Source organism: Pantherophis guttatus, chromosome 1 (assembly GCF_059756535.1).
Source record: "Pantherophis guttatus breed Tessera chromosome 1, ASM5975653v1, whole genome shotgun sequence".
NCBI lineage: Eukaryota > Metazoa > Chordata > Lepidosauria > Squamata > Colubridae > Pantherophis > Pantherophis guttatus.
Window position 1 is genome coordinate 232405586 of NC_142063.1, and position 16659 is coordinate 232422244.

The 16659-nt window shown below is 34.3% G+C and overlaps 1 protein-coding gene and 1 long non-coding RNA gene across 2 annotated transcripts in view; one reads left to right on the forward strand and one right to left on the reverse strand.

Moving 5' to 3' along the window:
- Positions 1–665, reverse strand: part of PHIP (PHIP subunit of CUL4-Ring ligase complex) — an 87914-nt gene extending 87249 nt beyond the window's left edge. Inside the window, exon 1 of the mRNA XM_034431856.3 lies at positions 29–665. Coding sequence (XP_034287747.2) covers positions 29–92 — 64 coding nt within the window. The 5' untranslated portion in view covers positions 93–665. The remainder of the gene's footprint in view (positions 1–28) is intronic.
- A 114-nt stretch (positions 666–779) lies between these two features.
- Positions 780–16659, forward strand: part of LOC148116802 (uncharacterized) — a 37706-nt gene continuing 21826 nt past the window's right edge. The window contains exon 1 of the long non-coding RNA XR_015731371.1: positions 780–917. This is a non-coding gene — a long non-coding RNA (uncharacterized LOC148116802). The remainder of the gene's footprint in view (positions 918–16659) is intronic.

The window sequence follows — 16659 nt, forward strand, 5'->3', positions numbered from 1 at the left end:
CGGCAGTCCCGGCCCGGCACCCACTTACCCGCTCGCAGCTCCGCCGAGTGCCTGCCGCCGCTGCCGCTGCTAGAGCCACCGTCCCCGGACATGGCGAGCGGAGGAGCTCGGCTCGCTCAGGCCGAGCTCCTCGGCAATGGGGCCCTGCAGCTGAAAAGCACGCTCCCCCAGTGGCTGTCACGGTTTCTTCAGCAGCAACGAGAGTCGGAGCTCCACCATTCGAGCCCCGGGCAGGAGGAGGAGGAAACAACAACTCGCAGCAAAACCCGCCGCCGCCGCTGCTGCTGCTGCTGCTGCTGCTGCCGCCGCTGCTCCTGACCGTTTGCCTCAGCGCTAGCGAGCGCGATCCTTCCGCCGCGACAAAGAGTCCCGCCCCCCTCCCTCAGGGCGCGCACACCCCCTTGGCCGCGCACCCTTGGCCCGTGTCTCCTTCGACCTCCCCAACAACCCTCCAAGGGCTCGGATGCCGGTCCTCGGTGTGCCGGGGCAGGCGGAAAGGACTCGCGTGCCGGCTCAACAGCGGAGGGAAGAAGAAGATGTCGGAGGAGCAGAGGCGGGGTGGAGGGTGGGCGGGTAAAGCTCGCTCGGCAGAAAGGCGCTTTCTCTGTGAAGAGCTGGGAGGCCTCGGCGGAGGGATACCTCGCGCGAGAGGGGGAGGGGAAGAGGCCCGTTGGCGGCGGTGGCGCTGGAAGTTGCTTAGTTTCAATGTAGCCGAAATAGGAACCAAATGAGGCAAAAATGCCCCCAGGGACCGTAGGCCTCACTGGGTGAGGCGGGCATGAGGAGCTCCACTTAGCCCTCGTTATCAGGGCCTTTTGGAAAGAGGGTGGGAGGCAGGTTGAGCAGAGTCCTGCCAGGCTCTCTTGCTTTCATGGCTCTCCTTGCCGCCTTTATATGGTACAGCTTTCCATCTGCTTGTAAGTTACCATGTCATGTATAAATATATACATATATATGTATATAGTTATATGTATATATTCCTGTGTGAGTGTTCCTCAGTATGAGTGGGAGAATCGGGGTGAGTGACCAATAAAATGTCTAGTTTTGCTAAGCGTTTTCTGTATATTGTCCTTTGTTGTTGTTGTTTTTTCTCTCTCTGGTTGAGATGATGAATAATATATCCTGTTGTTATCAATTGTGCTTAATTTTAGCCTCAGTATTCTTCCTGGTCGCTGCCAGTTTAGTAATGGGAGATTATGAGCTCTCCCCCCCCCCACCCTTATTTTGTACCAACAATACAGTTTTATGAAAATGAATACATTGAGGATAGAATGAGATGGAAGTATGGTTGGATTTGAGGTGAGGTAATTTACAGCTGGATCAATAATAAACAGAAGCGTTAGGCAAGCTTAATAGTCATATTTCCTTTTTGTCTTTCATGCTGCATATAGGCAACGAATAGACTTAATCTGCCAAAAATGACCCGTTTTGTTTCATTGTGAAGAGCAGGTTTATTTATGTTCCGCCAAAAGCATACCGGTACCTATTGATTGTGTGAAGAATCTATGACTGGAGATTGAAAATAAGATTGTGTGTGTGTGTATTCTGCCTCCAATAAGAATGATATGTAGCGATTGGAATAATTGGGTTGCATTAGTTATAGGCCAATTACACTTACATTTTGATAAGTGAATACTTAACAGTAAAACTAAGCTAAAATGCTTTTTTCCTTACTAGAAAACTCTTTAACTGATGCAAGCTATATAGTATTTAATTAATAACTAGTTATAGTATTGCAATCTGTTTTTTTTAATGATTTAAAATGAAGTTATAGATCAAGTTACTCAGAAGTGGGCCCACAAAAGGAAACAGTTACTACATAAATGCTTGTTTTAGCATAAAACTGTTGCTTTAAGAGGAATTATAGCAATAATGTTTCAGCTTCATTTTACACTAGAAAATATGTACAGGAAAATTAAATAAACTATTGTATGTAGCTAGTCCAACACAATTTAGGTTACATCTGGAAAAAAAGAAACATTACATTCATGGTACTTTGATTAATATGACAATATAAACTAAAGTTACATGTATTTCGAATGTTACTTTTGTAACATTTTAACTAGATTTGGTAGTATAATAAACCTATTATATCAATCATTTTTGTACTACTGTTTTATGGATTCCATTTGATTCTAGGTTTTAATATTTGCCTTTAATATTCAATTGAATACTAATGTTACTACCGTTGCTCTTTTCCATAAAGATTTACTTTTAATAAAGTATTCTGTAACTCTTTCTTTATGATACAAGAATATAAAAAGCAATTCTCAGAAATTTTAGATAGATTTAAAAAATGGTCATACCTGCTTTTTAAATTGTTTATGGATGTAAAATAACCTTGTTCTAACGAATTATACTTATGTCAGATTGAGGGTATATATCATTATTTAATATGGAAAGATTAAATTTTTTTATTCTGAAATTACTATTTTGCATGTTGCATAATTCTATTTGAATTCATATTGCATAATCTGAATTTATATTACAAAGATGATTCTGTATCAAAAATACTAATCATATAAGTGAAGAGTTACAGACAAGAGTTGTGAACTTTTATTCTTTATTATTATTGTATGCAAGCTATTTTTTCTTCCATAGAAGATTAAGTATTCTTTTGGTATTGTAACAAATTGAGTTTACTGGTGATATTATTCAGTTCTGAAATTATAACTATATCCTATTAATTCAGTTTTTAATATAATTTAGTAGCATAAAGTACATAATCTCAGTAAGATTTTCCAGGTTTCCTTACAAAGTATTGCTTTTGAATTTTTATTTCTATCATTCTTGTTTTAGTTGTACTGGTTCATTGTGATGAGATGATTCTTTGTGAGCCAATTCTGTTATAAATGAGCCTTGCTTTATATGAAGAACATTGCCTCTTTTAAATTAAAATGGCTGCTCAAAATATAGTATGTTATAATTGTGATTTTATAATTTTCTACAAAATCATATTGTATTGATGGGAATATATTGTTGACATGTGATTTTGTTTTAACTTTGCTAAATATGAGCATCTCATTTTTGGAGTCATTAATATATTCAGGAAATTTATCATCTCCCATCCATGAGTACTTCTAGAGGATAACAGCTTACTTTATAAAGAAAATGACTCATTTTTAATAAGAAATTAGAAATATTAATCATAAAATAACATTTACTGCTATTTATATCTCCTAACTATTTATGATGAATAATTGATTTCTATAGGATATTTTCTGAAGAATATTAAGATAAAGTTCATGAATGAACTTGTATTCACTTAATTAGGACAATTATGTGAACTCTTTTGTTAATACCTGATCTGTCATGCAAAACATATTATCTAAACTATAGTACAGTATCTAAATATGATGCATTTAATCATGTGATAGTTCTGTAGGGCCACATATAGGAATAAATGTTGGTTTAAATACTTTGTCTATTGAAGAAGACCTACTGAAAATTAGGGATTTATGCAATTTTGCATTGCATGATTTGCTTTCCAGTACAGAAGTAATTATATCACAGCTTTTATGGCTTGCTTTCTAATAAGGAACTTGCGGCACCTAATTTATTTGGATTTGCTTTACAAATATGAATAGGATATTAGCAGTGAACTATTAAATATATGAGATAAAAAGCCTTTTTGTGAAGGGAAGAACTTTGATACATTAGCAAATCCTGAAGGGACAATGTAGAGAGACATTGGTTGCCAAGTCCACCTCCCTCTCCAACATTTTTGTACTATATCCCATGCTGTTTTAGAAAATGTCTAACTTTCTCTACCAGATGTTTGCCTAGTCCAGAGAGAATCAATTATGTTTCCCTGTTCTCTGTGTAGCAACTGCTTGTCCTTTTCAATTCAGCCTCTAGGACATTTGATTTAATCTAGAGAAATTACAGTAGTTAAAAGTTGCAAATGGCTGTACAGTATATACTTTAAACAGTTGTTCAACACTTGAACTGTCAAAATAACTTCTAATAGTTATGAACATTTTTCTTAGAAAATATTTCTACCTAATTATGAACTTTCATAAGTAAAATAGATATTTTGGGGATAAATGTTTTGTAAAATATGTCTGATATTACAATAAATGATATGTATATAATGTGTAATATTGATATATACCATTAAAGATAGTTTTAACACTTTCTATTTAGTTCAAACATTACAACATTATTTCAGATATACTATCAGCGCATTAAAATATGTTTCAAGAAAGAATCCTTTACAAAACTGTGAAATGAAGATTCTTGCTATAAATGCTTAAAAATTGTATAAAATATTTTTGCAAAAAACTTATATTTTACCTGAAATGAATTACATTTTTGAATTTCTACATTTTATAATGAAGAACAAGTGATAGTCAATCAGCAAAGTTCAAACTGTTGTTAGGTATTAAAACAACCAAACTAAGGATACTTGGAAGTATTATATTAGACATATATGACTTTATTTTCAATAAATACATCAGGTAATCAGATATGATACCAATTAGCTTTTCTTTTCTCCATTATCTTTTATATTATTGTTTTCTCTTTGCAAGGTGATGCATTTGAATGCAATATGTAGACCAGGTGATCTACATTTTACATTTTGATGTATCTATGAAAAGAGTGATTGTGATTCATGCTATTTTTTGCCTCTTGCAATTGCCTACCATATTTCGCTGTGGTTACCAAGAAAGCAGAAGGAACAAAAACTTCATGACAATTTAAGAAGTAGCAGTGTATTATAGCCTACAGTAAACCAATATTATGAGACATTGTAATGATAAAGACTTAAGTGTATAATAAAATGTTCATGATGTTTCCTTAATTCAGCATGTTTGTTTTTAAAATCAAGACGTTTCTTTTTTTTCTTTTTTTTTCTTTTTTTTTGAGAAGAGGGGAATTTTCTTTACTAACACAAGATTCTGAGGGGAACCCCAAATTAAACTATTAGTTTCAATAATAGTCATAAAATGTTATTCATAGCAATACAAATTTAAAAATTTGGTTCCTTTATTTATTTGTTTATTATGTAATTCTATTAAGTCTCTGGGCAAATGAAATCATACACCTCTATCCAATAAATAAAACAAGCAAAATTTATCTAGTTCTTAGCTTGCAAGACTTAAGTTAATGAGCCATAGAACATCATTTGAAAATTTATTGCATAGCTTTTGAGATATTGAGAATCACTTTGGAATCATTTTTAAAATATTCCAATGTGTCCAGAAAGCGTTTTCAAAAAACTTAAGTCTTTGTCTAAGAAGTGAATTCAAAACTTATTTATCTTTCACAAAAGGATGATAATTTTAAATAGTTTAAAATAATCATCATATTTATGTGGCTTAAATCTTTCAGCCTTTTTCAGCCTTTTCAGGGATTGGCCAAATAGCCTGTCCCATAATACAATCATTTAGCTGTAGTATCATGCAATAGAACATTATGATATTTTATGCTGCTATTACATATATCAATATTTTCTATTGTATGCTATTAGCAAATAACACAGTAGTTATACACTATTATTGTGATTTAAATTTATTCACACAATTAGTCATATAACCTGTTTATTGCTTCAACTTCTGTGATCTCTTTCAGCATCATAAATTGCCTATATGAGATATTAAGTCAGAATTTCTTGGTTATGAATTTTGGTTAACATATGTTCAGACTGAAGCATCTGAGCTAATATACAAGTAGAGGTAGGGAGCAGGAGGAAACTATCATAAACCTTGATTAATTTAGGAAGTATTAACTATCTGATCTACCTTTCAAGTGTTTTATTCCTTCATTCTGTAAATGGTTAGACTTTCTATATAAACATTCAGTTACATATAGCTTTTTGAAGAGATAATTATAGTGTATAGAACAAAGACAATCATTTTCAGATAGAAGTTGCCAGTGACATTTTAGTGAAGTGTGCACTAGTGAGGACCAGACAAGCATTGTCTTAAATATAATTAAATACAATTAATATGTTTATTTCATTGGGTTTAAAATATTTCTACTACATTTGAAATTGTCTTCCTGTGACAACTCTGGGAGAAGGGTACAACAACATCCAAAATTTCGGGAAGGCCCCAGAATGGGCCTATAAGATCCTAAGACTCCTTTTAATAGTCTTAATCTCTTCAAAAATAAAGATGATAAACATTGGTGGTTCACTTATCTGATTCTGCATTAAACTTAAACTTTCAAATGTTGAGATTTAGGGCACACAGTCTAATTAACTAGCTTCTTTTTTTTTTTCATCTTGAACTGTTTTGTTCTTTTTTAAATTTTACCTATAAACTGCCTGGAGTTGAGGAGAGGGGCAGAAAATTGAAATAATAAATAAATGTAGCATATTCTATAGACATAATGAGGTATTCCTTGAGAAGAAATGTTTCCAAAGTTTTACATACTTAGGAGATGCTTGTAAGCATGAGTAGAAAGATGCTTTCTTGCAAATTTCACCATCAAATTATATGATGGCAAACCTATTGCACGTGTGCCCGAAGTGGCAGTGCTGGAAACTGGACGAGCTGGTCTTTCCATTTCCTGTGTGATCATGCGTGCTGGCTAGCTGATCATCGCGCATGCATTCACGGCAGAAACCCAGAACACTAGTGCGCTGGAAACCAGTAGTTCATTTTCAAACATGCACATGCGCCCTGGGCAACTGCTCTTCCGGGTTGCGGCACACACGCTCCTGTTTCAGCACTTGGTGCCGAGAAGGTTCGCCATCACTGTTACATACCAACCTTCACATTTTCAAGACCAATCAAGTGTTTGAAGAAGCCTGATTTCACTTTTGTTTTTTCCTTAGTAACATTAGTGTAATCAAATAATTACTTTACATATTTTACAAACATTTAGTTTATGTCTTATCCCAAATTAAGTTTTTAAATATATAGTACAAAGTGATTCTATTTAACCAAACTTCTTAGAAGTAGTCTGATTCTAAAATATATGCCAGAAGTCTTGAAGTCCATTTTAATTATTTAATTATATGCACCAAGACAAATTCCTTGAGTGTCCAATCACACTTGGCCAATAAAATTCTATTCTATTCTATTTTTTATTCTATTTTATTTTAGAATTAATTAAAACACTAAAAAAATAGTGTATCGTTAAATATGAAGCTTATATTATGTATTTGTTAAATAAAAGCAAAAATAAGTAAATATATATCAAAAATAAACATTATAGCAAGAGTACTTTATTATAAGATTTACAAAATATTTGTAGAAAAAAAATCAATTGCTATTGGCTCTATTGTGTACATTTGCTGTCTTTGGAGATTTAACTCCTACAGTCATTGTGAAATCAATTATATATGGGGTTATCTACCCATTAAAGCTTGTTAGACCATCATCTGACCTCTAAATATTTTTTTTAAAACCTGTATATTTCTATATCTTTAAAGTTGCCCTAGAATATTGAAGGAATTCTGAAAACATTTAGTTTGATCTCAATGATGATTTGTTCTAATAATTTTAGTATTTTTGTTTTATACATATTGTGTAATAGGCATACTAAACTAAAATGTTTCTAAGAAACCGTGCCTTTAATATTTAGTACCTGTTACAGGTTAAATATTAGAGATAAATTTTCAGTGCAAAAATATTGTAAAACTAGTGATATATTTCACATATGAACAAAATACAGTAATATATGTGTTATCCCTGTTGGTGACTTCAAACATAGTATTTTAAATGTGTGTTCGTAATCAATGTGCTAAGATTGTCCTTGTCTTTACAACACACGTCCATGCACTAATAAGAAGAAGCAGCCTCTCAACTGTTCCTTTATCTATATTGGAAGCTTCCTTGATAGTCTTAATTACTGCATTTATATTCAAAGCTTATTTCTTCACTTGTTCAGTATATTTACATAAATGTACTAATAACAGAAAATATCTGTATTATGCAACTGCAAACATATAGTTTTAAAATTGTAATCTGCTGTCTCTGCCTCTTTTATTGGATTTCTGTTGTATTTTTCATCCAAAAAGTGAAGCACTTTTACTTATATATAAATTTATTCTTTGTAGAGTGAATGATCACACTAATTTTTAAGTCATGAAGCCAATGCCACTGTAATGCATCCTACGTTCACAGTGACATCAGAGGGTTGGATGGGCAAGCTACTTCTTGCCCGGAATTCTGAACTGAAAGAGACACCAAGTCCTCAAATGTTAGGTGAGGTGAACTAGAGTAAAATAAAACAATAGAAGTGTTTAGCTTTTGTTCAAGTTCTCTATCACTTTTTAGCATTAACTACAAGAATGATGTTAAAAATCAATGACTCTTACTTATGTTTCCATAATTTGGAATAATTTTCCAGTTTGAAAATTTTTCTAGGTAGAAAATTACCTGATTAACCTAGAATAAAATGAGATCTTAAGATGAATTATCAAGCAATATATCATAAACATAATCATTCAGAAGAAAGCCCATTAATTTCAAAAGGAATTCCCATTCAAAACTGATGGAAATATGAATAATTTGTTGTGCTTAATTTAAAGATAAAGACAACTTTGGATCAAAGTCAACTCTTGATGATTATGTAAATATGTCCATGTGGTTTTCTTGGCAGCAGTATAGTTGTGGTTTGCTATTAGCTTTTTCCAGAATATTTTTCAACTTCTCAGTCTATCCTATGGTCCTGAAATTTCTGATGTTCTCCCATACAAAAATACTTAATAGGTCCAGCCCAGTTTAGTATTATGCAGAGTAGCATTATTTATTGATAAATACAGATTTTAATACTTTTTCACAATCCTATCATTAATTGAAAATAAACTGTTTAATAAACATACATTTATCAGTGTTAAATATAGATGATTCTCACTTAATGATCACTTGTTCAGCAATCATTCAAACTTACAACAGCACTGAACAAGTGGTACTTCTGACTAATAATCATAGTTGTAACCAACATAGCGTCTCCAGTCACATGATTGTGATCTGGGTACTTTGCAACCCAATCACAAGATGTTTCAATGTCCCATGGTCATGTGATCACCATTTGCAACCTTTACGGCTGGCTTCCAAAAGCAGCATCAACGGGGAAACTTGCTGGGAAGTTGTTAAGCATGATGTCATGTGGTTGCAGGAAGTTGCAACCAGCAACCACGTAACAACAGGCTTATCAGCAGCTATTGAAACTGCCATTGCTAAGCAGCATGGTCATGTGACTTCACACTTTATGGCAGCATTATTTAGCAATGGAAACTCCAATCCTGGCTGCCATTGTTAACTGAGGATTCCCTGTAATTGTCAATGTAGAGAAGACCTCTTCATACTCTTTTTCAAATGAGTTCCGCTGAAGAATATATATGAATTACTATATTGTAAATCAGTTGAAGTATAAAGAAAGGGGAAGTTAGGGATAAATTTCAAATAGCTCCTTTTTAAATTTCCTTTATCTTCCTTTATCCACCCCCCCCCCAATATTCTGCCCAACAATAAATATTAACATAGCAGAGATTTAATATTAATATTAAGCTTAAACATCTAATATAACGCATTTTGCAACTTTTTATCGATCACATGTAACAATACAATTAAACTTATGTTAATCAATGTCCTAGAAATCATATTAATGCTGATCTAATTTTGTCTCATCTTTTAATATTTAATTGATCTAAATCATCAGAGCTAACTCCAGTTTCTATTGTATAAACACTATATTCAGTTACTATCTGTATTCTATAATGTATTATTCATATTTTATAATGTATTAAACAGCTAATTTGGAAAAAAATAAAAACAGCATGTAAAAAAAGTATAAATGAATTATTCATATTAGAAAATAGAACAAAAGTTAAGTTTGATGTAATACCTTGCATTTTCTTTATCAAAATCTAAAGAGAGGAATTATAGTTAATATCCTGTTTGTTTTATTTCTATTTTATATAAGCTATTATTTAATTTCCCTTTAAAATCCTGGCACTTTTAACAGCAGTCATTGACTGTGATTAGTTGCAAAAGTTTCTTTTAAAAATCCATCAAATCTCAGTAATTAAGAGATGAATCAATTCAGACTTTTTTTAGAAATTGCAAAGTATTTTATTTGTTGATCTATGATCAAATAAAGATGTGATTTGGTTTGATCTTTAGAACTTGTGTGCATCTTGTAATACTTTACCTGCTAAGGAGCTACATCTAACATCCATGAGCACTTCACCTCCTACAATTGGAATTCCATTACTCTCCCTATGTGCATCTCAAATATTCTGAAATTCCCCAACTTTTCAGTGCATACTTCAAATTACATGAAAACAAGAACCAATTCTATTTACTTTCAGTGTTTCATATTTTTGGAGTTCATGGTTACCAAACACCCATACATCTTTGGATGACTTACCTTTTAAAAGTGTGAAACAAAATGAGAACAACATGGATACCAGGGGAGAAAAAAAAAGCAAGCCCAACATATTGTGGGGGTGGGGAAAACCAACAGAGACTCCACAACTATTATAGCCCAGGCCTGGGGTAAAACCATATTTCCAAAGACTTTTAAAATGTTTGCTGGCTGGGACTCATAGTACAGAAAAGGTGTGCTTCTAGAGTGATAGGAGACATTGTTTAGTTGAAGGAATCTGGAATGCATCCACTCTGCCTAATCTTATGTGTTGGAAAAAATTATTGGAAATGGGAAGTCCCTCAAATAACAGGCCTTATGCCATCAAGGGCTTTGTAAGTGATAACCAAAACCTTGAAATGCACCTGGAAGCCAAATGGTAACTAGCTTATTTTACAAAGCAGTGCTGGCTCATGGGCATATTGTGGCATGTCATTGATGTTTTGCTGTATTCCGAATCAGTAATTTTCAAGGATTGCCCAATGTAGAGGCCATTGCAGAAATCTGGGCTTAAGTAACTAAAGATGCTCCTACTTTAAGAATGAGTGCAATTGGCATGTTAGATGGGTCTTTGCCAAGGCCTCTTGGCCACAACAGAGTTCAAAGTCCAGTATGGTCCTTGGATTTTCAAGTGATAAATGATTTGCTGGCAAATGAAGTCACCTTACCTCTGCCTTAATCATTCTTAGTTCAACAACAGACTTTTCTAAATCGTAATATTCCAAATTTATTTTCAAGTTTCATTCATGCATGACAAGTTTCATTCATGCATGTGGCATGTCATTTTCAGTCATGTTCTCCTTGTCACTGCTACTAGGTTTTTTTAGATTTTGCTAGAAAAATAGAGTTCTAATATTTTATGTACCATTGTACAAATGTATAGGATTAATAAATTTGCTTTCCTAAACACTTGCCCAAAGAAATATGAGAGTTGAACAACTAATTTCAATATTTCACACATGAATAATTCATAATAAAGTCTAAGCAAACTAATTTACATAGTGTTCTTTTGAAGTCATCTAATTTCGTTTTCAATTCTTAATCAGCTGATAGATACTGTGTTTCTCCAAAAAAAGACGACCCACCTTGAAAAGCCCTATCAGGTTTTTGAGCTCATGCAATCAAATTAAGTCCCACCTACAAAATTAGCACTAATTAAGATCCCGCCCACCCTGGGGTGCAGGGGATGGGGCGAGGCACACAAGTAAAAAAATAAGCTAGGGTGGTGATGGGGGTGTGGAACTGCCCTACATACCAGGCCTCACACACCCCGACACCTGACTTGCCTTCTGTGGCCACTTGCCGCCATTCGCACGCATTGCCCTGCCCTCTGTTTCGCTTTCAGATCAGAGGTGGTATTCAGCAGGTTCTGACCAGTTCTGGAGAACCGGTAGTGGAAATTTTGAGTAGTTCGGAGAACCAGTAAATACCACCACTGACTGGTCCCACCCTCATCTATTTTCTGCCTCCCAAGTCCCAGCTGATTGGGAGGAAATGGGGATTTTGCAATAACCTTCCCCTGGAGTGGGGAGGGAATAGAGATTTTACAGTATCCTTCCCCTGCCACGCCGACCTAGCCACACCACGCCCACCAAGCCACACCCACAGAACCAGTAGTAAAAAAATTTGAATCCCACCACTGCTTCAGATGCCTACCGGCATCCGTTATCTGCAGCCGATAACAGAGCTCCGGATCAGTCTGGAGCTCGGTTGCAGAGGGCTTTCCGGAAGGCACCGGAAGGCAAAATGGAGGCTGGGGTGATGCGTGCGAGTGGCGGCAAGTGACCGCAGAAGTGGGCCAGCAGTGGGTTCCTGCTGGGCAGGGCTGTTGGTGCCACCGCCGTGAGGTGAGTCAATAATTAGAACCTTCCAAAAAGAAGACCTAACTGTTTTTTCGGGGGTCAAAAGAAAATAAGACCCAGCCGCCTTTTTGGAGAAACACGGTAGGTAGGTAGATAAGATACTGTAGATAGACAGATACTGTAGAAAGAGATATATAGATATACCTTAGAAATGGAAAAAAGAAAACTGCCTGGTATTACCTGACCAACATATTGCAGAACAGTATTCAAAGCTGAAGACATTTTTGTCTTCAAATATAAATCATCTGTTGCAAAACACTATAAAACAGATTCAGAATTATTATATAAAGCATGTATTAATGGTTCACTACAACTGTCCACTTGTCACATAATTTCAATGGGAGAATTGTGAATTCTTTTATACCCACTCTTTGTTTAGTTATTATCTTGGTTAGTGACCACAAATTTAATGGTAATAAAAAAAATTCTGACAATACACATTTAGAATCCAATTTTACATACCTGACAATACATGCTGTGGAGTAACACTGAAATGGCTATGCAAAAACATCTGAACGAAATGGCCCGAACCAATAATTTTTGCAGCGTCTCTCTCTCTCTCTCTCTCTCTCTCTCTCTCTCTCTCTCTCTCTCTCTCTCTCTCTCTCTCTCACACACACACACACACACACACACAAGCAATCATTTTGCATAACGATCTGATCAATGGAATGAAACTTGAACTCTAAACAAGGAGTGAGTATATACCATCCTTTTCTAGTTTTATTTATTTATTTAAAAGATCCATATGGCTGCCTTATTACAATACAACTCTGGGTGACTCACACCAGCAATACAACTAAAACAGCAAAACCATAAAAGCTAGAACCCAGTGCCTTTCCTATCCACAATTGACTTTTTCTGTTTTCTAATATGTCAGAAATTAAGAACTGCGTGTTTCTAACTATGTATCCTTTTAAATAGAAAGCACTGGTAGCCTAAAATCCATGCTAAAAATATTAATATTCACCTTCAATATAGCATATCAGGATTATTTTCACATGCAGCATTTACAGTTAAGGCTAAATTAGTGACACTAGACTAGACATTGGTAATAATGATGGATTTTTCAACTACATTTTCTGGGTGAACAAGAAATAAAATCAGAGAAAGCCAGGATGGCCTTCTCCAAATTGCTGTCTTCTAAATGTTAATGAATATGCTGAATTGAGGATTATGGAAAATGAAATCCCAGACATCTGGAATGTGGTAGGCTGGGAAGTACTGGTCTTAGTGATAAATGCTATCTTTTCATGAATGCTTATTTTGGATAATCATGTTTTCAGGAGGCTTTAAATCTTTTAACAATTACTGTACTTTTACTTTCTATATGTGCATGTGTGTGCTAATTAAACAAAATTCTTTCAGGACCACATTTAAATAATTAAAAATTCTCAGGTTCAAGGATAAAAAGAGTTAGTGGTGTCTGCTTAAAGGAAAACTAACTTTATAGAAACGTAACATGGAAATGTAATGGATGAATTAATCACTGTAATCTAAACAACTTTGCTAAAATAGTAGACTGCCTGCATAACTGAAAAGACATCAACATCTGTGGGCTTGTTATATGGGCCTCAAAAAAGAAACAATTATATGTAACTAGAAATTAAGTTTATATGGGGAAATTAATGTTTCTTCATCAATATCTGTATAAAAAATGTAACAAAATGTGTATATATGTTCTAGTACAACTCCATGAAGCTGCCCAGATATGCCAATTTTTAAAATGTGCATCTGTTCATATTTTACCTATGTAAGTGTAATAGGAAATATTATTGTATTAAAGAAGACCATAAGGGTTTCTTAAATGGAGTCACTTGTAGAGTGCTTATTAATTTTCACTTTCTCTTTATAGTAGGGTCCTAAAATAGCAGCATTCTAGATGATACAAAAACCCATCCTGAAATTAAGACTGCTACATGCAACATACTTGCAAAAAAATGGAATACAGTGAATTAACTACTTAAATGAGAAATGTGATAACAAAGGAGGTGCGGAAACTGCAAGAATGCATTCACTGAAGGCCAAAATACAGTAATCGATACAAATTAGATACAAATTTGGAAGGTTGACTAGTAATCTTGCCAGGAAGTAAAGCACAATCTTATGAACCAGCTTTTGCAATCTTTAGCTTTTCACATACCGATTGAAAGATATTAGCCATTTACCTTGAAAGCAATTATTTAAGTTTATCTAAACAAATCTTGATAGTTAGCAAAGTAATAGTTGGCACTGAGCATAAGAAAGAGTTGAAATTATATTTGCTTCATGTATCTGGATTACAAAGAAAGCAAAAAATAAAGATGGACATCCCTATTGATATAACAGTTACACTCCAACTTCCACTCTGTAGTGGTTCCCAGGGTGAAAGCATTAATGTGTCTGGCTAGAGACTTATTTCAGGCAGAAAAGCAGAGATGCAAAGCTGAAATAGATAAACAGCACCTGCTCCCTTATTAGAAAGACAGATGATGAAGTGGAGTCTGGTGTCTTCCCTTAATGCCACAGCAAGGGATTTCGGAAGCAGAGTAGGACAGTGGAGTGCACCTGTTTTCCTCGTCCTCCGTACAGTAAAATAGTTTGGTAATTATGAATGCATACTTTGGCAAATTCAGGATTAGACTCTTCACCTTCAAATGAGAAGTTCCAACAATGTCTACTTCTCAAGAATTTTGTAAAATTCTTTTATGGACTATTAAAGCCATGGGTATTTAATAATTCTTATTTACAGTGATGCCAAATTTCTTACAGCATACATTTCACACATGTTCTTTTAAATCTCAAAATGAGAGGGTTAATTATATTTCTAGTATCTTTAATACTGCTAAAATTCTCTAGCTACCAATCAATTTCAGTTTTAATTCAAAATACAGGTGTTTTAAACCCTATATAACTCAGGACTCAAGTTACTTGAATATTTTCTGCTACAGAAAATTGCATACTTACGGTAAATTATCATCCAGGTCTCCCTGCTATCCAAGGTCTGAAAGCTACAGTAACTTTAGATAATTTTGATTGTGATGTGACATGAATGGAATTTTCTGTCCAGAGAAATTAATCTGAGACAATGCTGTGGAGAGTTGCCATCAACAGAAAATACTAGAGTCCTATGTCTACCCTGTTTCTGGTCAGATTTGTTCCCTGCTATGCAAGTAATGTCTCTTTTCTAGAAAAAAATACTTTCAAGGGTTCCTAATATCAGGGAATGCATTAGTACTTACTATCAGGGAGAAAATTATTCCAGGTCTATTTTTATGAACACTGATTCCTACTAGTCCTAATACTGTTTCTCTTAACTGTGAGGTTTTGTGCTAATCTCTGCTTTGTAATTTTCGTTTATAGATTAAGTTTCCCTTAATCTTCAAAGTTCATTCAATTCCTTTTAATCTCACTAATTGTAGAGTTCTCCTATTTTCTTAGTTTGCAACTTTTCCTGATCTTTTCTTGATCTCGATCCTATAAAAATAAGGTGTATGCATTTTCTCTCTTTGACTTTCTCATCAGTGAGGCCCACCTACATTAATTGCTATTTGGATCTTTGCTTCTTAGAACTGGGTTTTCTAATAACTATTGTACAAAGTAATTATGCAATCACTTATATTTCTCGCATAATTTTACTTTTTTAAAATTTACCTTTTTGAAATTATTTCAAACTGTAGAAATGTCAAGTGCTAAAAGAAAAAATTCTCTTGACTATGAACCAAATATTCTATCTAGTACATTATACTCTTAATGGTTTGAGAAAGGATACTGCCAACAATTCTGATATATGTTTCAATGGTGCAAAGAATCAAAAATTGAAGAGGAAGAGCAAATGTAAAGGTGATAGTTCTATTCCATTCACCATCTCTGCTTTACATTTGCTGAGTTTGTATTCCATTGCAGGCTTCAGGCTTATAAAATCTAGAACCTTGATTTTAGCCTCTGCATGCAAGTGAGGTTTCTATTTAGATGTTTGCCCTATAGCGTATATCGGAGTACATATTGATGGAAAATGATATTTGGAAGGGGCAATGCTTGCCATTACATATGTTCCCCGTCTCTCCTCTATTATCATGTGAGCAAAAAATGTCCAAGTAGATGCTAATTTGTGTTTTCTTAGCAAAGGATAGATAGTTCCATCATAGTACTACTGTATGAGTTTTAAATAAACAGAGACATTTAACCAACATATGACTATAATCTCCTGTCATCTGCCATTTCTTTCTATGTACTATCTTAAATGTAGGTTGTTAATTGTTATGGAAATCTACACTAAATAGGATTCAAATATACTTTTAAAAAGGGCTTTTGAAGAACATTTAACATTTCATATATGGAATGCTATTTTTGATCAATAAATAATCCAGCTTTATAGATTTTACCTACAATTGTGCCTGCATTACATAAAATGTATGACCCAATGTAATATATTTTTTCAGATACATCAAGCAAACTAAAATGGCATTTTGTATAATTTGAAATGTGTGTA